At 36.5% G+C, this 27,534-nt stretch overlaps 1 protein-coding gene across 1 annotated transcript in view; it reads right to left on the bottom strand.

Annotated features, from left to right (window-relative positions):
• The window catches only part of ATPsynE (ATP synthase, subunit E), a 96,015-nt gene that overhangs the window by 48,412 nt on the left and 20,069 nt on the right, over nt 1–27,534 (bottom strand). The window contains exon 2 of the mRNA XM_090377085.1: nt 24,474–24,523. Within this exon, the coding sequence (XP_090233211.1) occupies nt 24,474–24,518 (45 nt within the window). The 5' untranslated portion in view covers nt 24,519–24,523. The remainder of the gene's footprint in view (nt 1–24,473; nt 24,524–27,534) is intronic.

The following is a 27,534-nucleotide window of genomic DNA, read 5'->3' as shown; positions in this document are numbered from 1 at the left end:
AAATTGTAAAAAAATGCAAAGCATAGTAAAAAATAATAATAAATCAATATATCAATAATAAATCAATAATATATCAATGGGTAACATACATTAATATCACAAATGTTCAATGCTTGACAATCGCCGAAGTCATGGACCATTCATAATTTGTGGATGGTCCATCATGTAAACTTATGAAAACTGGAATAATAAATTTACTTACATTTTCAGCCTTTCTATCACAGGTTAGAAAAGAATGTTTGTATGGTAATGGATGAATTTTTTTTGTGCAAATCACTTTACTTAAATTTAGAATCACAGAATAGTACATGATACTTGATAAGAGCTGCAGAACTTTCTTTGACAATAAAGCAGAATTAAAATTTCTGATTGGCTGAATTTTTTTGTTTCGTTTCTCCTTCAAGTAACTTTGCAACAAATTTTCCCACCACAAGCGAAAACAGAACAGATACATATAAAATGGTTATAAACTGTATTAAAAGCGACAAAGTCATCTTGTTGGCTGTATAGAAAGAAAGCAATAGACAAGGGTAGAATGTTGTCATTGTGAAAATGGCAAATGACCTCAAAACCATAAATTTAATGAAACTGTATACAGTACTTTGAAGTGACATGTTGGACAGACAACTTGTGTGATCGAGACTAGCTAATTGTGGGGTGACTGAAGTACTGTAGACATTTTACTCTTCTTTGTCATTGTTAAATCTGTTGTCTGAACACCACGGGATAAATGCTAATTACACGAAGAGTTCCTTCCAATGCACCAATAACTTACAGAACGTCATCGATGTACGCAACGATCATATGCAATTTAGATGTGTCTCTAGTTAGCATAGTAATAACTCATTCGTAGTCCTTGCAGTTTTTCATTTCAGATAAACAAAAAAAAAAAAAAAGCCAAATCTAAGGCACTAAAATGACAACACTGGCCATAGTGAGACTGTTGTGACAAATTTGTGTATTGTAAAATAAAACATACTGCCCTCTGACAACAATCAGTGTACCCACACACACAAAAAATGTAAAATAAATTCAACACTAGAATAAAATCAGATGTGATGTGAATAAAATCAGATACCTATATTTGGCACTGGTTTTGCTGAATATTTCACGACTATCTTTTATTTGCTACTATTTCTATAAGTGTGGCACAGTGAAAACAATACTCTGATAGCCAGTTGCTGTGCTGATAAGAATGTCTTACATTTAATTTTAAAATATTAAAAATTTTAATTTATTAATGAAATTCATTAATTGTCTTGAAAATGAATCTATCTTCCAAATTTCACAGGCCCCTTTCAAGCTCGGGCCCAAATGCAGCTGCATTCGCATAGTTATGCCATTGAACAAAATCATTGGTTTTTCTGGAGAATTTTGAAAGACAGCTGTCTTTCAGTTAGGTCTTTGTACACTGATAACCCCTTGAGAGAATAAAGAAGAAGCAAATTGCCTCCTGCATTCTTTTCCTTTAATTTTGAATTTTTGGTTAAGGGAGGGCATATGCCCCCCCCCCCCAAATATGCCCCTGGTAGTACACTACATTGCACCTTCCAGTTTGAGAAACCATGTCTAGCACAAACAAACTTCTCAAATACACACCACTAATTCTTAAATGCTGTTGCCAGGTAACTGCACAGACAAAAAAACTTACTCAACTTCAATCATTCTAAATTCACTCCTATTAGTTCATTTCTTGCAAAAAAACATCTATTGCCCCTACGTTCATTTTCAATGACACTCAGCTTTCCAGATAAAGTCTCATCTCTATTAGAGATTATCCTACTTCTAATTTCCACTACTTTTCTTCTAATTAACCCCAAGAGTGAAATGTTTCTGCTGAATGCTTTTTTTCTATAGATACTTCATTGGGAACTGTTTTTCTAGATTGCTATCTGTTGGTCTCCCACTCTTTTCCAAATCATGTGTAGTGTAATATGTAGCACTGTAGTAGGAATCTGTTAGCTTAGTATAGTATTGGCAATTAATCAATTTAATTTATAAATCCTTTTAATTTTTATTGTTAATTAAATTGTATTTAAACAAAAATCATGCCCCCAGACTAGAGCAGCAAAGCAACGTGGGCAAATTAGCAAAAGTGCTGTGGTTTGGGGGAGAACCAAAGGAAACAATTCTCCAACGCATCAGTCTAAAAAAATGTGCAAAATGCAACATGGTTGCGGATCTTTCTCTCTCGAACAGGACATGATCTAGCCATGGAGGATGGCTTTGTGTGCTAGGTGCAGAGAATGTGAAGAAATTAGGTCAACTCAGTGTTCTGATGAGCGTTATTGAGAGATTGAAGAATCAGGTAGATGCCCTCGAAGGAAATAAAATGGGGCCCATCAAGCTCTCAGCTGCCAAACTCAACACCAGAACTCACTCTTGTGCAACAGAGTGGCAATCTTCAGGGCAGAAAGAGCTGGTCCCACAGGAGCTAGTTATTCTCGGTGACTCAATGACAAGATAGGAGGGAGTATATGATGAGAGCCTTGTCAATCAATTCAGCCTGGGAGAGGTTGTGTAGGACTCATGGGGTAGAATTTTTCTCAGCGTGGTCTGTGCTTGTTAACAAGAAAGATTGCTTCTACACGGATGGGATACACTTAAATAGAAAGGGTGCAAGAATATTTGCTGATGCTATCGAGGCAATGATAGATGGGTCAGAAAACTGCTAGCTTGGGGGGATTCACAGACTAATAGATTAAAAGTAGCCACAGGCAGAGATGGAAATGATTCTTGCACTGCTTCTATTGGAATGAGCAGCAGCCCAGAAAGCAAGTAAGGAAGTTGTTGGGGATTTCAGGAACTGCTGGGAGTTATGAAACAAGTAAATACGTGGGCTGTGTTAGAGTAACAACAGGTGCATGTATTCTTGCATGTACACCAATGCTAGGAGTATAGCAAAATTTGATGAATTTGAAGTTTGGGTAAAGACATCCAAGGCAAATATTGTTGGAATATCAGAGATGTGGTGTCACTCAGATATAAGGAATACAGAATTGGAATTTAGGGAGTACAATGTATACAGAAAGGATAGATAGGATAGGAAGGGAGGGAGGAGGGGTTATGTTGTTAGTTAAGAAACACAAAATCGAAGGAAGTGCATCCAGTTGACATAGATGGACAGTGCAATGTTGAGTCAGTTTGGTGTGACATAAGCACTGGGAAAACAAAAATGAGGGTAGGAGTTTGTTATAGGCCTAATGACTCTGATGAGTACAATGAACAATTATATAGAGAATTAGAGTTGGCCAGTGAATCAGAATGTCTTATAATGGGGGATTTTAACTTCCCAGATATAGACTGCAACTTGTGGATTGGTTACTTGCACACTAGCTAGGCTTTTGTGAATTTATTGGATGATTGTTTTCTACAGCAGCATGTTAGAGAGGCAACAAGAGGTAGTAACACTCTTGATCTGATTATCAGCAGTGATTATTCATGCATTAAGAATTTACAGATAAAGGAACCACTGTGTGTCAGTGATCACAGTGTACGGATGTGTGATTTACTTAAAAGATGCAAGTACCATCAGGGGTAAAGGGAAGGGTTTTCCCTTTCATAATGGTGACTACAGTGGTCTCAGAGATATTTTTAAGTTCTATACAGTGGGACCAACTGATGATGTTACCAATGGCAAATTCTAAATGGGAAGCTATGTTATGTTATTTGGTTTTTAGGAGCATTAGCAACTAAGGCCATATTGCTCCGGGATATGCGGTGGTCATTCCCTGACCTTTCCGCATTCTCCGTATTTGGTGGCGACGGGCTCGAACCCCGGTCTAATCAAGAAGCGTGTGCTATGCACTGCTACTCCTTCCCACCTGGCTACGGAGGCGCCTAAATGGGAAGCATTCAATAAAGTAATTTTGGAATCTACTAGGCTTTTTGTTCCAACAAAAAAAAAAAAATACTCTTCTAGGTTCAGGCCCAAATGGATGTAATATGATCTAATGAGACTCATGGCAGAGAAGGAAAATACATGGGATTCACATAAATTGTCAGGAGACACAGAAGCCTATGATAGATACAAGCTAGTCTGTAATCAAGTCACAAAGGAAGTTAGGCAAGTGAAGGCAGTTATGAGAAATCTTTGGCAAAGGATGCAAAGAAAAACAGCAAAGACTTCTTTACTTATATAAACACTAAAGGTCCACTTGATATCAATGGTTTGACTGTAGATGATCATTCTCAGATAGCTGCCTAACTAAATGAGTATTTTGCATCTACATTCACACATAGGAGCTATTCAAGGAGGAGAGGGCCAGATGTTTATCAAATTCTAACAGGGAGTTAAATGACTTTGTAATACCTGACAGCAAAGTGCAGGAGAAATTGTTGAAGTTAAACATTAAAAAGGCACCTGGGGTGGACAGGATCTATCCAGCTATATTAAAGGCGGTAGCAAAGGAAGTAAGCTAACCCTTAGCCATAATTATGAGGGCATCCTTGGACTCAGGGGAGTTCCCCATGGATTTGAGATGTGCAAAGTATCTCCAATTCACAAAGTGGGGGAATAAAAGGGTGACACCAGTAATTACAGACCTGTTATTTTGAATTCTGTTCCAGGGAAAATAATGAAGTCACTGGTTAAAGAAGCATTGCAGGTCATCTAGATAAGACTGGAGTAATAATTCAGACACAGCATAGGTTTGTTAAGGAGAAGTCTTGCCTGACCAATTTGTTTGGATACTATGACATGGTCACAAAGAAACTGGATGAAAAAAATAATTTTGATATCATATACAGTACTTGGACTTCAGGAAAGCTTTTGATACTGTTACACATGGAAGACTGCTGTACAAATTGGAGCAGTATGGCATTAAGAGTAAGTTGCACAATGGATAAAAGAATGGTTGAGTGGGAGAAGACAGAGTGGTAATCAATGGATACTGCTCTACGTGGACTAATGTTATTAGTGGTGTCCCTCAGGGTTCGGTGTTGGGCTCATTGTTCTTTTGTATATTTATCAATGATATTGATGAAGTTATATCAAGCTTAATGTCAGTTTGCAGTGATACAAAGGTTGGCAGGGTTGTTAATAACAGTAGTGACAGTATGCTGCTGCTGCAACAGAATCTGGAAACGTTGGGCAGATGGGCTGAGAAGTGGCAACTGAAGTTGAATATTGAAAAATGCAAAGTACTGTATATGGATAGCAGTAACCCCAGAGAAATGTACCAACTGGGTGGTGTTACACTCAAGGTAGTGGAGAATGAAAGAGACCTGGGGGTAATTGTGCAGTCAGATATGAAGTTTCTGAGCAGTGGTGACAGGCTGCCAAATTAAGTCATTCTTGTGTCAATGATACACAAGAATTTTGCGAGCAGGGATAAGGAGGCGATTATCCCCTTGTATAAGGCAATGGTCAGGCCACACCTTGAGTACTGTGTACAGGTCTGGAAGCCTAATTTTAGGAAGGATGTAGAGTTGCTAGAACGAGTACAGAGAAGGGCAACAAGACTGATAAGGGATGCTCTCTTAAGAAGAAAGGCTTAAGTTCTGCAAATTGCAGCTTCTAGAGACTAGGCACCTGCAAGGTGATCTGATTGAGGTGTATAAGGCCTTAAATGGATTGAGCAGCCTAAATGCTGATGGGATTCTTCCTCTTGCTCAGATTACAAACCTGAGGGGGCATAGACTCAAACTGAGGAAAGACAGTTGTAGAATAGACATGCGGAAATTTGCCTTTAGCCAGCGGGTTGCTGGAACAAACTTCCATCTGTTGTTGTGGAAGTTGATAGCTTAAATAAATCCAAGGCAGAACTAGACAAACATTTGGAATGAATGGATCAGTGAAATGGGAAGGTTTTTTTTTTTTTTCTGGCTGATGCTGTATAAGCTTGCTTTCTTGTTTAATATGCCTCTAATAATGCTAATGCATGCCATCCAGTCACTGTCCAACTCAAAACTCACAGAACCAACATTTCCTCTTCCTTATTATCCAACCTTCAAATCATGCACAATACTAAGTACTATAGGTTCTAATACCGCTTTCCATGTTTGAAGTTTTCATTATTAAAAAAAAAAAAAAAAAAAAAAAAATTATTTTTTGCTTAACATGAATCTATTCTCTTGTTGTTATCATCATACAAAGAGACAATATGCCTCCTTCATTAATCATAAACTTTGCAGCTTACAAACCTGGGGTCTTTTCTATTAGAACTGCTTTGCATCCACAACTACTCACTCCTCCATTATAATCATTGTTGATAGTTGATATCTTTCCAGAAAAAAGATGATACACCTGTATACAGTACTGATGATATGGGATTGCCACTAATTTGTCGAGGGCAATAATTGCATCTCTTTTTACTATCAAAATTTCTATATATCACTAATATTAACCCCCGTGTGCAGTCTTACTATGCCTGAAAGAACCTTGCATCACTGTATATTGCCACCTTCCAAGTCTTTTAAATTTTAATAGTACTGAGTGTGTTACACCCCACACCCTGTTAACAATTTTAATTGAGTGGAAGCACAAGGAACAATAAATGTAGTTTAGACCTATATACAGAACTTGCATTTAAATACTAGCTTTATTTGTTGAGCGACATACACTAGTTATTATTATTAATAATCCCATGCACCTTAATACCACAGCAACTTTGGACATAATGTTGTGCAGAGGGCATTCTCATTAGAATCGTGCCAAAAGCCACTCTAAAACCTAAGTATCTAAAACCAACATATTCCTAACATCCAGTTTCTTTGAGACTACCTCATAATATTTTACCTCATTGCTGGTAAAATATTATGAGGTGGATGGGAGTTATCCAGTTATATTAAAGGATGCAGCAAAGTAAGCAAACCTTTAGTCATGGTTATGAGAGAATCCATGGATTCAGGGGTGGCCCCTATGGACTGAAGGGGCACAAATGTATCCTAAATTAACAAAGAGGGATCAGATGGAGACATGAGTAATTAAAGAACTGCAAGATTAGCTTTTGTTCCAGGGAAAATAATGGAGTCACTGGTTAAACAAGTAATGCAGGAGGACCATCTTGACAGGAATGTAGTTATACTGCAGTCAGAGCATGGATTTGTTAAAGGGCAATCATGCCTAACCAATCTGGTTGGATATTATGATGGTGTAACAAAGGAACTGATGCAAAAAATAATTTTGACATTATATATTTAGACTTCAAAAAAGCTTTTGAAACAGTTGCATATAAATGTCTGCTATAAAAATTGGAGCAGTAAGCCATTAAGGGAAAGTTGTTGCTATGGTTAAAGGGATGGTTGGGTGGAAGAAGACAGAGTTGTTATCAATGGCCACTGGTCTTCTTGGATTAATGTTATTGGTGAAGTCTACCAGAGTTCGGTGCTGGGTCCATTGTTGTTTTCTATATTTATTAATAATACTGATGAGAGGTATGTCAGGCTTAATGTCTAAATTTGCAGATGATATAATGGTTGGCAGGGTAGTTAATTACAGGGTATGCTACTGCAACAAGATCTGTGTAAATTTGGCAGATGGGCTGAGAAGTGGCAATTGAAGTTCAATATTGAAAAATGCAAGGTTTTTTTTTTTTTTTAATGGAAACCCCGAACACGAAAGGTATCAAAACCTATAGTACTTGGTACTGCGCATGGGCTGAAAGAGAAGTATGGGGGGGGGGGAAAGCCGGAAACTTTGCTCTAGAGCAGGCCTTCTTAAACTATGGGTCGCGACCCCAAATGGGGTCGCGTAGCAAAATTCTGAGGTCGCGAGAGATTTTAATGTCAAATATTTAAATACACGATTTTATAACATCTAGATGTGTATTTGTGCAGGGTCACACTCACACACCTGCACACAAACAAAGGGAGGAATGCGCGCGCACACGTGCAGCGAGACTATGATTCAATAACACTGACTGTAATGTGAACTAGTGTAGTATTGACGCTCTTCTAGTGTAGTCAATTGTCAGTGTTCCGCCGTAACGAGATTTTAGTTTTTTTAAATACTGTCTCAGACCATCATAGTCGCCTTTACGAAAGCAAAAACCCTTCCCTTTACCTCTGATGGTAGTTACCTCCTTGAGTAAATTCCACTTCAGCACACTGTGATCACTGCCACCCAGTGGTTCCTTTATCTGCAGATTCCTAATGCATGAAGAATCACTACTGATAATCAGATCAAGAGTATTACTCCCTCTAGTTGCCTCCTGAACATGATGGTGTAGAAAACAATCATCCAATAAATCCACAAAACCCTTGCGAGTGTGTGAGTGACCAACCCACAAATTCCAGTCAATATCTGGGAAATTAAAATCCCCCATTATAAGACTCTCTGATTTACTGGCCCATTCTATTTCCCTGTACAGTATCTTATTATACTCATCAGAGTCATTACGACTATAGCACACTCCTACTCTCAATTTTGATTTACCTATGCTTATGTCACACCAAACTGACTCGACACTGCCCTGTCCATCAATGTCGACTGGCTTCACTTCCTTGGATTTTGTGTATTTTTTAACTAATAACATAACCCCTCCTGTCCTGTCTATCCTTTCTATACACATTGTACTCCCCAAATTCCAGTTCTGCATTCCTTATATCTGTGTGACACCACGTCTCTGATATCCCAACAATATCTGCCTTTGATGTTTTGAGCAATACCTCAAATTCATCAAATTTATTTACTAAACTCCTAGCATTGGTGTACACGCAAGTATACCTGCACCTGTTTCTATTCTTAGCTACCCTAACACAACCCATGTGTTTACTTGTACCGCAATGACTTCCAGCAGTCTCTGAAATATCCTGCATCTTGTTTTTCAGGCTTCTGCTCATTCCAATAGAAGCAGTGCAAGAATCTCTTTCACCTCTGCCAGTGGCTACTGTTAATCCATTAGTCTTTGTCTCTCCCCAAGCTAGCAGTTTTCCGACCCACCTAACACTGCCTCGATAGCATCAGCAAATATTCTTGCACCCTTTCTATTTAAGTGTATCCCATCCCTGTAGAAGCAATCTCTCCTGTTAACAAGTACAATCCAGGCTGAAAAAAATTCTACCCCTTGAGCCTTGCACAATCTTTCCAGGGCCGAATTGATCGACAAGGCTCTCATCATATACTCCCTCCTATCGTGTCTGGGCAGAATTGCAGACACTTTCAAATTCAACCCTACTTCACGGCTTTTTTTCAAAAGTGACCTGTACTTGTTAAGTAATTCCGCTGGTCTCCTACTCTTAATATCATTAGTGCCAATGTGTACAACTATATCACCTTTTGTGCCCTTAAAAGATGATATCTGCTCTACAACGTCATCAACCTTTGTCCCTGGCAGACATACCCTGGTCCTGTTCCACCTATCCTTTTTTACAAAGCATGTTCCCCGTTTCCCTGACAATAGAGTCACCAACAACTACTAGTTCCTGTGGGACCAGCGCATTCTGCCTTGGGGGCTGCCTCTGTGTTGCAAGATGACCAAGTGCAAGCTCTGGCGTTGATGTGGGCAGCTGAGAGCTTGATGGGCCCCTCAATTTATTTCCTTCGAGGGCATCCACCCTGTCTTTCAAGGTCTCATATAGGCCCATAACAACGCCGAGTTGTCGCCTAATTTCCTTGCACCGTGCACACACAAAGACATCCCCCATGGCAGTATCATGTCCCGTACCCGATTGCTCCGCAAACATCAAGCAAACAGTGCATCTTAAAAGGCTGTGATTCAGAGGGCAACTGCCCCCCTCAGTTCTCCCCTGAGTCACAGCACTCCCATTAGCTTGAGCCTTTTTCTTTGCTGCTCTGGTCAGAGTCATGATTTCGATTTAAATGTCAATAAAATTACAATTTCAGAACAAAATTTAAAACCTTAAACTTGTATCTTAACACAGTTATAACGCTATATTTATTTTTCAGTATCGAGTGTTATCTACGAGTTCCCTTTATATAACTTCCGTATCAAGTATGTATTAATTATTTGTTACGTTTGTACTCTAAGTCGTTATATATATATATAGTTAAAAGTACAATTTAATTGACAATGAAGTTTAACAAGATTAATAGATCTACTGATTAATTGACAATATTATATTATGCACTATACTATACAAAGCTAATGCTATCGAATTCTGGATATGCTGTATCGCGTTTCAGTAACGAGTGTTATCTACAAAATCCCTTTATATAACTTCCGTATCAAGTTATTTAAAATAATTAAATGCACATGGCATAATACTTTAAGAGTTTAGTATCTATATAATATCGGTGTTTAGATTCACCATAGACACTCTTAAAAAAACTACAAAGTAGTTGTTGTGGGCATCATTTGCTCTTTCTTATATTGGGCTCCGCCTGTCTGGGTGGTGGTACTCACTGAGAATAAGTAACAATAGTCTTCTCTATTAGTGAAGCGTTACTTATTTGAGGTAGTGCAGTATCATGGCAACTCGTCGTGAAGGCGGAGCACAATATGAGAAAGAGCAAATGATGCCCACAACAACTACTTTGTAGTTTTTTTAAGAGTGTCTATGGTGTATCTAAACCCCGATATTATATAGATACTAAACTCTTATTAAAGTATTATGCCATGTGCATTTAATTATTTTAAATATTATCTTATACACCTTTTGGTATCTCTCATATTGTGCGATTAACTTCACAACTGGGTCGTCATGTCTGCAATACTAGGGCCTGTCCACCCACTGATGATAGGCCAATAGCCTTGAAATCACTCGGGTACCTACCCACCCACGAAGAAGGGCCAAATAGCCCTGAAACGGCACCAGGGGGCGCCTGATGATGTCCAGAGTTTCCAAGAATAGGTAACAACAGCCTTCTCCACTGGGGAAGCGTTGCCTATTCGAGGAGTTTGAGTTTTTGAGTGGTGTGAGTTGAAGGAGTTATTGTCCCTTTCATTCTTCTACACCGTTTCTTTTCCTCTTCCACTCCTACTATATAACTTTCCCTCTACCTTTTTGCTTTTCTAAGTCTAATAGGGACAAGTGGATATTCGAGTAGATATTCACATACATACATAAATAGCCTTGAAACATGTCTGGGTGGTGGTACTCACTGAGAATAAGTAACAATAGTCTTCTCTATTAGTGAAGCGTTACTTATTTGAGTTAGTGCAGTATCATGGCAACTCGTCGTGAAGGCGGAGCACAATATGAGAGAGAGCAAATGATGCCCACAACAACTACTTTATAGTTTTTTTAAGAGTGTCTATGGTGTATCTAAACACCGATATTATATAGTATCAAGTTATGTATTAATTATTTATTTTTACTAATTATTTATGTTCCGTAACCTAAGTGGTTATATGTATAGTTAAAAGTACAATTTAATTGCCAATGAAGTTCGACAAGATTAATAGATTTTATTGATTAATTTTCACGTAACAATGGCGGCTGTTTATGAACGGTAAACACGTGGATTTGATACCCTTTCCGATACTAAGTAATACCTACAAATCTCTATCTAAGTTACTTCAACTTTAAGTACCGTAAATAGGAATATAAAGCTACTCTAGAAATAAGTTAATATGTCAATTTAAACTATAAAGCAGAAAATAAATCAGAAAAAACTTCTCTGTTCCAAGAGCGGCAGAAAGGCACGTCCGCACAGGAAACCCTCGTCCTCAATCCTCAAATGTGAACTTGCTGCTTTTTTTCAAAATGACTTATGGCTATCCAAGCTGTGTTATTTGTCAGATATTTTTGCGAAATTAAACGATCTCAACTTGTCTCTCCAAGGAAAAAATTGCAATATATTTACTTCGAATGATAAAATTGAAAGTTTTATCAAAAAGATCAACATTTGGAAAAGTAGGGTAGAAAAAAATTCGTTCGAAATGTTTTCCAGTGTCGACAATTTTATAATCGAGAAAATTCATTGTAAAACTTTTATTGCAAAAATTATTGTATTTTTGCAATAAAATAATTTTTGCAAAAATTAATTATTTTAAATATTAGATCACTTAAAAGCGCTAGAAACACAGTTCCGTACATATTTTATATTAAATATTGATTTCCAAAAAATAGTTTGGATTCAAAAGCCATTTTGGATTGGCTTAAGTGAGATTGATCACCTGCCACTTAAAGCTCAAGAGGAATTTGCTGAGCTTTCGAGTGACTCAAACTTAAAACTACAATTTCAAAAAAAGTCCTTGACTGAATTCTGGATCGGAACTAGAACTGAATTTCCCACAATCGCTGATATGCCGTTAAATGTACTTCTGCCATTCAACACCACATATTTATGTGAAGTTACTTTCTCAGCTTTAACACATATTAAATCCCAGTATCGTTCAGCGCTAAAAAATGTTGAAGAGGTCTTACGTCCAGCAGTGTCAAACATTCCACCAAGATTTAATTTGTTATGCAATAAAAAACAGGCACATCCATCTCATTAAATTTTTTACTTTAATTTTAATTTAACACTTACCACTCAACGACTGCGTTCGAATATAATCGAGCGAACTAAGACGGTCAGAATCCCCTTTTATTTATGTTATTGCAAAAAATGCAATTTTGATGAAAAATAGGGCATATAATTTTTGTAAACTATAATAAATACAATTTTACAATTTTTTGTGCAATTTTTAATTTTAGATTTTTGTATGTTTCAAAACGAGTTCTAAAACTATATATTTTCATATGTATATGTATATTGTTACCTAATAAATAAATCATCAAAAAATATTAATTTATCTTTCTTTTATATTTATATGGGGTCGCAATCATAAATGGGGTCGTGAATGAAAAAAGTTTAAGAAGCCCTGCTCTAGAGAATAAACATGGGTTTCACCACTTTAAGCCTCCAATAAGCAAAGTGGCGGTATTGCACTGGTCGATACTTAAATATGGGGATTAGCAATCTCAGATTAATGTACCAACTGTGTGGTAACACAGTCTGGGAGTGGATAACAAAAATGACCTGGGAGTAATTGTGCAATCAGATGTAAAGTTCTCTGAGCTGTTGTTGTATTTGGGTTTTTGGCACAAGGGCCTCTTGGGCCATATTGTGAATTCTCTGAGCAGTGCAGACATGTTGCCAGGATGGCTCATGGGGATTTTGTCAATGATATGCAGGAATTTTTTCAGCAGGGATAAGGAGTTGGTTATCTCTATGTATAAAGCAATGGTTAGGCCTTGAATACTGCATACAGGTCTGGAAGCCTCATTTTAGGAAGGACATGGATCTGTTTGAATGGTTGCAGAGAAGAATAACGAGTTTGGTAAGGACTCAGATTACACACAAGTGGGCTTAACTTCAACTTGAGGAAGAATGGTTGCAGGTCAGATATTCAGAAATTTGCCTTCAGCCAGAAAGTGGTGTTGTTTGTTGGAACAAACTCCCATTTGGAGTTGTGCAAGTGGTAGTTTGAATTAATTGAAGGATGAACTAGAAAAACTGTTAGAGGAGATGTACACACAAAATGGGAAGTTTTATTTTTTCTCTTGGCTGATAATGTATAAGCTTGCTTTCTTGCATCATTTGCCAGTATCAAATATTATCTCTGGATTTGATCCAACAACTGGGACAAAATCCAAGTAGATATAAAAGTTATGAAGAGTATTTTGGATTTTGTCATTTAGACGTGCATTAATATCTATATTATTAGTTTGTAAAAGAATTGCTAAAATGGGGGGGGGGGGGAATAAAAAAAAATATATATATATACACACACACACACACATATATATTACTTGATGTTTTAAAAAAAATAAATGTATGAGCAATGTGACCATTCAACAAGTCTGGGATCAGAAATTTAAATGCATAGCTCAAAACTCAGCTGAATTATCTGTTCTTATTGGCTGTTGTTGTTATTTAGTTTTTAGTAGCATTAGCAACTAAGGCCAAATTGCTCCAGGGATATGCGGTGGTCATTCCCTGACCTTTCCGCATCCTCCGTATTTGGTGGTCATGGGCTCGAACCTCGGTCTAATCAAGAAGCGTGTACTACGCACTGCTGCTCCTGCCTACCTAGCTATGGAGGCACCGTGTTAATGGCATGACATACAACAAACCCCGCATAGCACTGATAATTTGTACCGAAACTATTCCGTGTTATGTGAAATATATAATTATAATGGGTTTTAATTGAATGCGTACCAGAGAAACAGTCTATAAACAAATTATAATAAATCTATAAACAATTGGCACTTGATAGTCAATTAAAAGGATTTGAAATTAAAAAAAAAAATTTCAAAAATTTTATTAATGAAAAGGTAACATCATGAGAGATGAGAAAAAAGCTTTAAAAAAAGCAGTTTTTTATTTAGGTATTTCAATAATGAAGTCTGGTGAAGCTATCTCTTCTTTTTCTCAGCGTACAAGTCTTTACGTTCAACATTTGGATCTCCATTCGTAATCGCCTCGCAGGCCATGTCAATCCCCCAAAAAACTTTCTCCAGTTCTTCTGTTGAAAATTGTTTTGGTGGCACTTCAGTGTTATCCACTTCAGAATTGTTTTCCTCTTCTGCATATGCAGTTTGCTCGTCAATTTCAAGGAGAGTTGCATCATATAAGTTGCATGTGAGTCAGTGCAGTCACGTAAATTGGCAGTATCCAAAGTTTCAAATCCCAAGTCTTTTCCGACCTTCACAATGTCTTCGGCAATTATCTGAATTTGCAATTCAAAACCAGTGAAATCATTTACCAAATAGGGCAGTGATTTCTAGCCAAGATGCAGATATATTATCGATCATATTTAAAGGGGTAAAAAATAAATTTTGAAATGAAAAGTTTGAAAAACTATCATGCCATCTAGTCAGGATGGAATTAAGAATACTGAACTGTTGCGCGATGCAGCTGACTGCCTGAAAGGAGCTATTGTCACATGTGCATGGTAGACAATAGTTGGCACCGCAGCATATATGTATAGTACCTGTCTAGGCTATTGAATGAGTTTTAATATGTACAGTAAATTTTTGACTTAAACTTAATTGAAAACCGTGCTTTAGTGAAACCCGTGCTGTTTGAAGCCATGCTAAGTGGGGTATTGCTGTATGTTACAATCACTTCACTTAACACTAGTACTGCCATGACAGTCAATTTGACCTTTTCTACTTTAAACTGTTGCCAATTTGCAGAAGAAACCCTTTTTAACTACAGAAGAAAGTGAGGTCATGGCATTTCCTAACCTTCCATTAACTCTTTCAGCATGTACAATTGCAAATAATTTTGTACATTATCTATACCTAAAACTGCCAAAGCAGTTTTAGGTATAGATAATGGTATAGGCCTGCATTTTTAGATAGAAGGAATCTGTTTTGTAGAGACGGATACATTTAAACAAAAGTGGTGCAAAAGTTTTTGCCAGTATTATTGAGGATACTTTAAAGGTTCAGGGAAACTGCTAGTTTAGGGGGAATAAGGGTAATATAGATATGCGTTTATCTGATAGTGTTGGTCAAATTACCTCTTGCACATACCTCAAGAGTATTGGTTTGTTACCGCAACAGAACATAGTAGCAAGATGTTCTGAGGGAAAAAAACGTTACAAATAAGCGGGTAGCAAATGCCAGGGAAGCGAGCTTAAATAACTTTTTTTAAGGGGTGTGTCAGGGTAGTTAAGAACGCTAAGTCTTAATTGTTTATACAGTAATGTCAGAATTGTCATCAATAAAATGAGTAAATTCGAACTGCTGGTTAGGACAAGTAATGGTGCATGGTGCCACCGTTAACAGAAACGTGGTGCCACCCGCAGATAAGGGATGATGAGCTTCAGTGCGGTATGTATAATGTATTTAGGAAGAACAGGGAAGATAGAAGGGGCAGTGGAGTCATGCTTCTTATCAAAAGGAGCCTGAGTGCGAAGAAAGCTTTCCCAGATTCAGATGTTTCGCATACTAGTATAGAATCTGTATGGTGTGAAATAGTTGGAAGTAAAGGTATAACGAGAGTGGGAGTAATCTACAGGCCAGGTGATTGTGAAGGTTATGATGAGAGCCTCTACATGCAAATGGAATGGGCAAGTAAGTGCGAATGTCTTATTATGGGTGATTTAAATTTGCCTCTGATTGATTGGAGCAAATGGGAAGGTAACTCCACATGGGGAACAAAATTTTTAAATCAACTAGATGATTGTTATTTGTATCAACATGTCAGGGAAAGTACTAGGGAAAAGAATACTCTAGACCTCATATCACCCATGAACCAGATGACATAATAGGGCTGATAGTACAGGGACCAGTAGCAGGAAGTGCTCACAGAGTTCTACGGTGGGCAATGAAGAGAGAGAGGTAGCAGTAGTTAAAGGCAAAGAAATGGGTTATAATTTCAGGAAAGGAAATTACAATGCCTTAAGGTGTTACATGGCCTCTATTAACTGGGTAGATATCTCATAGAGAGCAAATACAATTGAATTATGGTATACCTTTAAAACATTAGTCACAGAAGCCTTGAATGCTTATATACCATTAAAAAAATACTCCACGAGGAGGATTCCAAGTCGGATGAATAATGAAGTTGCCAAATTACTTGAGCAGAAAAGACGGCATTGAAAAGTTACAGCAATAAAAAGTACTGAAGCCTATAACAGCTACAAACCGATCTGTAATAATGCCACTGAAAAGGTTAGGCTAGCAAAGCCAGATTGTGAGAAATTGCTAGCAAAGTGGGGGGGGAAGGAATTCTTCACATATATAAATGCTAAGAAGAGCATTTATAAATGCTGGTTTGCTAACAAACCAGATCGGACCTTTACATAAGGGAAAGGAGATAGTATTAAATACACCAGCTGCTGCTGCAGATGAACTCAACAGTTATTTTGCATTGATATTTACAAAAGAAAAACCCTGGGAGTGAAGTTTAAAAAAAATTTAAATAATGATGTTGAAATTTCACAAGTTTATTTAATGAAAAAACTTGAGCCTAGAGGCCAGTAAGGCTCCTGTGGTTGATAGCATTTACCCTATAATCTTAAGGGAGGTGGCAAGTGAGTGCATTGAACCATTGAGGCTAATTATGAGAACATCACTGGACTCGGGAGTGATTCCGTTGGATTGGAACACTGCCAATGTATCTCAAATACATAAGGGCCGTTCTAAGAATGAAGTGGGAAATTACCGGCCAGTTAGTCTAACTTCAGTAGCAGGAAAAATCATGGCGACTACAATCAAGGGTGGAATTCAGGATCACTTAGATAGAAATGGAATTCCTGAAGGATACTCAGCATGGTTTTGTAAGGGAAAATCATGTTTAACTAATCTGGTTAGCTATTTTGACAGGGTTACTCAAGAGCTGGACGTAGGGAATAATTTCGACGTTGTTTACTTGGATTTCAGCAAAGCATTTGACTTTCCCACATGAGTGGTTACTTTATAAGCCGGAACAGGTTGGAATCACAGGGAAAATCCTAAGATGGATAGCAAGCTTCTGGGAAGGAGGCAGAGGGTTGTGATAAATGGCTATTCCTCAGATTGGGTTGATATAATAAGTGGGGTTCCTGAAGGAACAGTATTAGGACCATTGTTCTTGATTTTCATAAATGACAACGATGAAGGGATAAGGGCGTGATGTCTAAATTTGCAGATGATGTAAAGATTCGTAGAGTAGCTAATGATTGCTGCCAAGCAGAGCTTCTTCAGAATGACCTAGATAGACTTCAGGGATGATCAGAAAAATGGCAGCTATGCTTTAATCCAGCAAAGTGTAAGGTATTGCACCTGGGGCCCAAAATAACTTATGCACTTGGTGGAGTTGAACTAAAGCCAGTAGAGGAAAGGGACTTGGGTTTACGATATGGTCAGATATGAAGTTCTCCGAGCATTGTAGACTGGTTGCAAGGAGGGCTCAAGGTGTCCTATCAATGATTTATTGAACAATCACTAGTAGAGATAAGGACTAGGGTTTTTCGAGTCTGAGTACTCAGACTCGACAAGTCTTTTATTAATTACTCGGACTCTGTTTGAGACTCAACGAGTCTGAATCTTGCGATATAAAATAGCCATCATATTGCTATTTTTTTCATCTCATATGTGAGATGGCACTTCATTGCAATAACTCGCCTTGTTCATTCATATAACGCGTCATATCAAAAAAATATGATTGTGATGCAAATATTTTAAGATTATACAAGAGTTTCTTTACTGTTTTTGCACATTTTTATGTATTTTTGCAAGCTGAAGTTAGATAGTAAGTGATTTATTTTGTAGTTATTTTTCATGGATGTGCACATTTTCTGTATTATGTCAAGTTTCACAGAAACTTGATATAATACAGAAGTTTGAATTTATAGCCTGGAATTTATAACTTGGAATAACCTTTACTTTTAACAGATTAAATTTATTACTCTACTCTCGTGATTATCTGGTCTTATATAAAATTTTAAACACATTTTTACCTGTTAATATGAATTATTCTGTTCTTTATTTAAATATATTAATCATTTTTGTACAATTTCAGATAATTTGAAAAAAAAAAAAAAAAAAACTTTAATATGCCAAAGGAAAAAGAGCTCAAAGGTTTGGGAACACTTTGCATCAGGACCGAACTCCAAAGTCCAATGCAAGAAATTGTTCAATGAAATCATCAAACAAAGATGGAAAGACTTCAACTATGATAAAACATTTAAAAACTAAACACCAAATAATTTTGCAAACAGAAGATGAAAAACAAGAATGTAGTTCTTCCAAAAAAGTAAACATTTTAGATAATTATTTTGTTAAAAAAATCTTTCGATGAGATTGTTTCAGAATTAGCTGCTGTTTATAATATATCTGTAAGAGCAATTACAAAATCTAGTTTTATTCGAGAAAGTCTTTGTAATTCAGGTTATAAGCTTCCTAAAGCAGAAAAAGATGTGATGAAATTGATTCACAATATTTATCAAATTAAAAAAATCAGAAATGACAAATTTAATACAGGAAAAATTGAGTAAGAGTAAAAGATTTAGTCTCTCTCTTGGTGAGTGGACAAGTACAAAAATGAGACAATTTTTAAATATTAATCTTCATGGAAATGATGGTGTAACATATAATCTTGGTTTAGTTCAAATTCAAAATTCATGTTCAGCTCTGCAATTAGTAGAACTTGTAAGAAATCATTTGAAAAATTTCAATATCAATTTTGAAAAACATATTGTTGGATCAACAATATGTTTTTGACAGTGCTAGTATTATGTTAAAATATGGTTGTGAGTCTCCTGTATTATATCATTTGTGTCTTAACCATACAATACATTTAGCTGTATGCGATGGTTTGTACAAGAAAAGCATGAGTTACGAGGAAAATGAAGTTGAAACAGTTGATGATGACTTTGCTGAAGAGAAAGGAGAACTCTGTGTTGATGCTGACCAATTAGAATTATCAAAGTTTTATGACTTAAAGAAAAATATTCAAATTGTTCGTCAAACAGTATAATATATTAAGAAGTCTACTGTGTGCAACGATTTTCTACAACAGAAAATAAAATGTGAATAAGGATATGAAATGGAATTAATCACAGATGTCAAGACGTGTTGGAATTCATTACTTGATACGATTTTAACTTTAAGACTGTTTCAATTCATCAAAGCAGCTCTTGAAGATTTTGGTAATATAGATTTAATAAAAAAATCAACATTCAATTGCTTCACGATTTTAATAACTCCTTAAAGCCGATTAAATTAACTACAGAAGCACTTAACTATACAGTTAACTGCCAAATGTGCTGAATAAAGATGCAAATCTTTATTCAGCACATTTGGCAGTTAACTTTAATTGCTAAAAAAATTGGAAGAAATTCCATGGAATTTAGGTCAAGAACTATTAAATAAAATGAAAACTCGTATAAATGAACGTCGAAATGAAAATTTAAGACATTTTGGATTTTCTTGTAAGTGCTAATAGATTACCAAAAAACGGCTTATAGATTTTGCAACAAACTTAATGATTAGGCTGTTTCCAAGTGAAATTGTTCAATTTAATGAGAATCAAACTGATTATAATGAGAATGGTGCATATATTATACACCACATAACAATGGAAGAATTAAAGACAATTTTAGAAAGCGCAAAAATTCCTTGTCCTCCACTTTCAGAAACAAATTTTAATAAATTAAAGCAAGAATTTGTTATTTTTAAGTACTAAACAAAGAACTGAAAATCTGGACAAATTATATTATGCTTTATTAACAATTCTATCTATATCGACAACTGCCAAGCAAACATTTTCCTTTGTGGCAAACTTTTGCACTAAAGTACGTTGTAGATTATCTGACATATCACTAAATGCCTTAGTTTTTTTAAAATACTGGTTTTTAAATAAAGTTAAAGCGTAATTTATTTTACTTATTGTTGGTTATTACTTAGAATGTATTTCTGGATGTGAAATATAAATCTAAATAAAATGTTTACTAATGTACATAATACCTATTTGTTACCAAATCAATTTATGATGTTAATATTTGTGGTGTAATCAAAAAAATAGGTTGCTCAGAATTTTTTAAGCTAGGACTTGGACTCTGACCCAAACTTGGTATTTTGGACTCTACTCAGACACAGACTCGCCTAGCCCCAAAATACCGAGTCTTCCCAAACCCTAATAAGTACGTCGTAATTCCATTGTATAAGGCTATTGTTATACCACACTTGGAATGCTGTGTTCAAGTATGGAGACCGCACCTAAAGAAAGCCATTGTTCTTCTTGAAATAGTCCAAAGACGGGTAATTCACCTGGTAAGATCAGCAAAAGGGCATCCATATGAGGAAAGACTTCGAATATGTGGGTTGCGGAGATTGGAAACTAGGCACCTTAGAGGAGACTTGACTGAGGTGTTTAATGCTCTGAGAGGCATAAGCAAAATGAATAAGGATGAAATTTTCACGGTTATAAATTATTCTAGAACTAGGGGCCATCATTTCAAGTTATGGGGGGGGGAGTTGTTTAGACTGGAATAAGTTATCTACATGAGTGGTAGAGGCTGACAGTCTGGGGAAATTCAAAGGAGCTGGATAATTACCTAAGGGAGGAGGGAAATGCATAGATCCTCCATTTCCTTTTCTTTTATTAATTTTTATTATTAATTTGTTTTTATTCTTATTATTTTATATATTTTTTGTTATTTTATTTTATTTATTTATTTTTTTGGCTGGTGCAACTATAAGCCATAGGCTTCCTTTCCTTGCACCATGTTGCCATTACTAATACTAATGTGTAGAAGTCACTAGTATACATTCCTGCACCATGCAAATTTTAGCTTAGTCTGGGTGAAACTTTATACATGGAAAGGTATTTCAACAATTTTTACAACGCTATTTCAAAATCTGGGCACATAAGGAAGTTGTAAAATCTGGTGGTCCTTCAGCTGGATGTGCACTACAGAGGAACATGATTCATGATAACCCTGCACCAACTCTTTATGCAAGATAAAATGTGTGTACAGATTCTTTGGTAAGTGCATTTTGTTTATTTGTAGACACCTCGATGATAAAACACATACAGAACTGCACTGAAATCGAAGCACAAAGACAATTGAAGGATCACAATTGGTCTACATCCATTCAAGAATTTGATGCTTTTATTGCTGTACTTTTAGCTCACAGAGCATATGGTACTAGAAATTTAGAACTGGATAGTTTGTGGCCAACTATATGGGGGGGGTCAAATTTTATAAAAATTGACAAAAATATTTGGTGTAAAAACTTTTGTGAAATTAAGTGATTTCTAAGATTTGACATACTATCTTCAAGGAAGGAGCATATGGGAAATTTAAGAAATTTTGCTTTTGCTTCAGAAATATGGTGCAAATTTATTTCCAACTATAAAACTTGCTATATACATACCATTACAATAGATGAGCAGCTATTTCCAACTAAAGCTAGATGACGATCCACCATGGCCAAAAAAACAAACAAATTTGGTGTAAAGTTCTGGTTGGCAACTGACACTTCAAAATATTTATTGAATGGCTTTCCTTATTTGGGGAAAGACAATATGTGCCCAGCGAATTAACCACTTTCTGAATATGTTGTCCTAAAACTAATGGAACTATTTTTGAATTGAGGTAGAAATGTAACCACTGATAACTTCTTGACCAGTTTTGAATTGGCAAATAAATTAATCCAAAAAAATTCTACTATACTGGGAACTGTGAATTGTGATCATGAAGTTCCACCATCCATAAAAAAGAAGGCAGAATTATATATTCCATTTCAGTTTTCAAACTTTTGTACCGTGATGAATTATCAGGCCAAAAACAAATAAAAAGGTCATAATTTCAAGTAAACTTCATACAAGTGTTGCAATAAATAATGGTACAAAGAAGAAGCCTGATACAGTATTATATTACAAAGAAACGGAATAAAGGGTTGATGTTTTAGACCAAATAGCTAAAAAATATTCAAAAGCAGGTTCACATCTTTTATAATACAGCCAGGCCTCGCATAACGCGAGTTCGATTAACGCGATTTTCAGTTAACGCTATTTGAAAAATTATACCACTTTTCACTTTACACAATGCAAATTTCCAGTTAACACGATCTTTTTTTTATGCGATAGTTGAAAAAGATTTGAATCGTGCATTAAGCTTACCACGAGTCGTACGGTCAATTAACAAACGTTTGCCTGCTGCCAGCCTCGGCGTGTTCCATCAACCATCGGAAGACGACATGTTACTTGTCTCCTGCTAATAAAGTCAATGCACACTTGCACAAAAATTCAAATTTTAAATGAGCCAGATGAAAATGTTACCACAAAGGAGATAACGGTAAAAGAATTAGATGAAATCTTTCATATTGCATAGAACCTCAAACAAAAGGTTTGAGGTTCTCTGCAATATTTATTTCGCCGTCGATGTTGTCGGCTATTGGAAACTGATTGATGAAAAGAAAGTCAACACTGTTCAAATATTTCCACAACTGTCATTTCTTCATTGTGTATTTTATGTCAGAGGTTCCCAAACTTTCTCAGTTCACGGCGCCCTTAGTGTCTCAGTAATTTTTTCAAGGCACACCCAGACCAAAAGAAATACCTAACAGTTCCGTTTAGTAGTTAGGTCCAAACAACTTAATAAGAAATGTTGAAACTGTGAACTACCTCGAGCTAGTAGTTCGCGCGGTGTCCGACAGATGTTGAGTATCACTGTGTTTCCCTCGAAAATTTTAAATATTCCACAGCGCACAGTTTGGGAACCGCTGTTTTATGCAATAAACATTTAATTCCATAATTATTTTCATTATCTTTTACATTGTATACAGTTAAAAAGTTATTTAAAAGATATTTTTAAAATTCTTTATGGACATTCCAGAAGGTCAAGGACCAATTATAATTTTTCTTATTGATTATTATATTCGATTAACGCATTTCTGTTTTGTGCGATGCGCTTGCGGGACGAATTAATCGCGTTAATCGAGGCCAGCCTGTATATTAGATCTTGCAATAATCAATGCTTGGATTATTTATGAAGTGACAGGGAAGAGAAGAGATTTTATATTGAATCTAGCTGAAGAACTCAGAATAGAATATACAGATTCACAGAAAGCAGCAGCTCAAATCACAGTAACAATAGCAGCCATGTGTAAAACCTCTCAAAAGGTACCAATGCCACTTAGGCAATTCACAGCAAACAAAACTACAAAAATGCGCACAGAGTGTAAAAATTATGCATGCAGAAAGTGTACAGGAACTGTTGCAAAAACTCATTTGTTTAAATTGTGCAAATTAATTTTTAACTTCAGTTTATTTTCTAGACATAAATAGTTTGTGTTCAAATTTTTGCTATCAGACATATTACTTTTATGTGTATTACTATAAGCACAACACTATGTATTGTTATCAATGCTTATAATAAAATGTTGAAAGTCTTTTATGCACAGCAGTCAAAATGACCAGCATGGCAGTTTTGGGTATTTTTGGTAGTGAGCAGTTCTATTGTTAAAGCAATTATTACACAAAAGTGCATTAATTTAATTTTATTTTTAGGATCACTGTGCAATGGGGAACGTCAAGTGGCTGGAGACTGAACAGCTTTGCTCATGGATGAAAAAAAATGCATGGGCATGCATTTTGCCTACAGTGGTGAAAAAGAGCTTAGTTAAGTAGTTAAGTGGAATATCTAATAAACTCAATGTCACCAAGGATGTCTGCTTATCAGACAGCAATTATAACAACATGCTTGCTGCTGATGCAGAAGAAAGCTGTAGAGATGAATAACTATAATAATGTCATAGTTCTATCTTGATAGTGGATAGTTTTGTTTGATTTGAAAACAGGGCAATATGCTACATATTACCGCTATCTGTACTTCCCCCTATTATGCATACTTTAAGACTTTCCATAAATTCAGATAGTTTTTTTTCTTTTCCTGCGTGGCTTAAAAAAGGGCTCTGTAGCTCATTCAACAGTGTAGGGTATTCAATAAAATATGGTGTCCTGAAATTTTCCAGTCAACTGGAATGGCCTCTCCAATACACAGAAATGTCTCTGAGAAGGAAAATGAGAGTGGCAGTGGAATCAGAATTGCACCCAAAACCTAAGGACTAACAAAACATATCTGACAATTATGTAGCATATTTTACATAATTCATATTATTTCTGAAATATAACTTACCCTTATGAAAGGTGAAACTCTAACTGGTGCTGCTAATTCTGCCATAAGACCTATTATTAAGAAGTGAGTATTAATAGATATATAATCTTCAAAATGAAAACAAATCTAAGAGTACTGTAAAACATGAGATGTTATAATAACAATGCCTAATCATCAGTTTATATCAAAATGCAAATATGTAGTAATGATTTGCACTAAATAATGTCAGTTTGGTGTATTTGCACAAAACATTTTATTAGTCTAATAAGCCTTCATTACACCTCTCTCTCTCATATTGTGTAAAGAAGTCACACTTGGCTTGCCAGCTCTTATACCTGGATATAAGAGCTGGCAACCTACCCACACAGATGAAAAGCCAAATAACTTCAAAATCTACGTGGTAGTACTCAACTGTAAAAAAGCAACACTGACTTCTCTAATGGGAAAGTATTTATTAGATGTAGTACGAGTAATCCAATGCATTATGAAGGATTTCATAATACGAGATTAGCATTAGTAGAGGCATATGATGCAAGAAAGAAGGCTTATGTAGCATCGACCAAAAAAAAAAACCCTCCCATTTCACCCCTCCATTCATTCCAAATGCCTGTCCAGCTCAGCCTTAAATTTATTTAGGCCACCAACTTCCACAACAAAAGATGGAAGTGTCTGTTCCACCCATCAACTACCCGCTGGCTAAAGGCAAATTTCAGCACATCTGTTCTACAACTGTCTTTCCTCAATTTGAATCTGTGCCCCCCTCAGGCTCTTAAACTGAGTAAGAGGAAGAATCCTCTGTAGGTACCTACTCTCCGAGTGCTGCAATTTGCAGAACTTAAGCCTTTCTTGGTAAGAGCATCCCTTTGTTCCATTCACCAATCTTGTTGCCCTTCTTTGTATTCATTCTAGCAACTACATCCTTCCTAAAATGAGGCCTCCAGACCTGTACACAGTACTCTAGTTGTGGCCTGACCATTGCCTTGTATAACGGGATAATCACCTGCCTGTCCCTGCTAGCAAAATTCCTATATATCATTGACAAGACTCCATTGACCTGCCCTGGCAGTGCCCCTCTGCATTGCTCAGCGAACTTCGTATTTGATTGCACAATTACCCCAGGTCTTTTTCACTTTCCACTTCCCTGAGTGTAGTACCACACAGTTGGTACGTTTCTCTTTAGTTATTGCTACCCATATGCAGTACTTTGCCTTTGTCAATGTTAAACCTTAGTTACCACTTTTCAGCCCATTTGCCCAACTTATCTTGATCCAGTTGGAGTAGCAGCATACTGTCTTCACTGTCGTTAAGAACCCTGCCAACCTTTGTATCATCCGCAAACTTGGACATTAAACCTGATATACTTTCATCAATATCATTGATGAAGATATATCATGTAAATGGGCCCAACACCGAACCCTGTGGAACTCCACTAATAACATTAGTCCACGAAGAGTAGTGGCCATTGATTACCACTCTGTCGTCTCCTACTCAACCATCCTTTTATCCATTGTAGCAACATACCGTTAATGCCATAACTCTCAGATTTGTACAGCAGTTATTCCATGTGCAACAGTATAGTATCAAAAGCTTTCTTGAAATCCAAGTATATGATATCAAAATTATTTTTAACATTCAGTTCTTTTGTGACCACAACATAGTATCCAATCAAATTGGTCAGACAAGACCTACCTTTAACAAACCCATGATGTGTCTTAACTATTACTGCAGTCTTGTCTAGATGATCCTGCAATGCTTCTTTAACCAGTGATCCGATTATTTTCCCTGGAACACAAGTTAAACTAACAAGTCTATAGTTAACCTGTGTCACCTTTTGAACCCCCTTTGTGAATTGGTGATACATTTGCACACCTCCAGTCCATGGGGACCTCCCCCGAGTCCAAGGAAGCTCTCATATTTATGATTAAGGGTTTCCTTACTTCCTTTGCTGCCTCCTTTAATATAACTGGATAGATCCTATCCACCCCAGGTGCCTTTTTTACATTTAACTTCAACAATTTATCCTCCACTATGCTCTCAGATATTACAAAATCACTTAGCTCTCTGTTAGAGTTTGATAAACATCTGGCACTCCCCTCATTGAATAAATCCTCATGTGTGAATGTTGATGCAAAATACTCATTCAGTTTATCAGCAACCTGAGCACAATCATCAGTAGTCAACCCCTCTATGTTAAGTGGTCCAATCTCATTCATCCCTTTCCTTCTAGAGTTTACATAAGTAAAGAACTCTTCGCTGTTTTTCTTTGCATTATTTGCCTAAGATTTCTCTTAATCTGCCTTCACCTGCCTAACCTCCTTTGTGACTTGATTACAGACTAGTTTATATCTGCCATAGGCTTCTGTGTTGCCTGATAATTTATATGCATCCCATACATTTTTTCCTCTGCTATGATCCTCATTAGTTCATAAGACATCCATTTAGGCCTAAAACTTGAACAGTATTTCTTAGTTGAAATAAAAAGCCTAGTAGCCTCCAAAATTAAGTCCCTGAAGGCTTCCCATTTAGAATTCAACATTGGTAACATCATCAGTTGATCCCACTGTACAGAATTTAAAAACTGTCTGAGACCCCTGTAGTCACCTTTATGAATTGTGATTAGTGAATGGAACAAAGGATTGCTCTTATGAAGAAAGGCTTAAGTTTTGCAAATTACAGTGTCTGGAGACTAGGCACCGGCGAGGTGATCTGATAGAGGTGTATAAAAGCCTTGAATGGTTTGAGCATGCTCAATGCCGATGGGATTCTTCCTCTTGCTCAGAATAATCACTTGAGAGGGCATAAATTCAAATTGAGGAAAGACAGATGTAGGATAGATGAACAGAAATTTGCCTTTAGCCAGCAGGTAGTTGGTTGGTTGGTCGGTTGGTTGGTGGAACAGACTTCCATCCCTTGTTGTGAAAGTTGATAGCCTAAATAAATTTAAGGCTCAGCTGGACAGGTATTTTGAACGAACAGAGAGGTGAAATGGAAGTGGGTTTTTTTTTTTTTTTTTTGGCTGATGCTGCATAAGCTTGCTTTCTTGCATCATATGTCTGTACTAATGCTAATGAAAACCCTTCCC

The sequence above is a fragment of the Mastigoproctus giganteus genome, chromosome 7 (genome assembly GCF_048544385.1).
Source record: "Mastigoproctus giganteus isolate SK-2022 chromosome 7, ASM4854438v1, whole genome shotgun sequence".
Lineage (NCBI taxonomy): Eukaryota > Metazoa > Arthropoda > Arachnida > Uropygi > Thelyphonidae > Mastigoproctus > Mastigoproctus giganteus.
The sequence above is the reverse complement of the archived record's forward strand: the minus strand, read 5'-3'. Positions and strand labels throughout refer to the sequence as shown.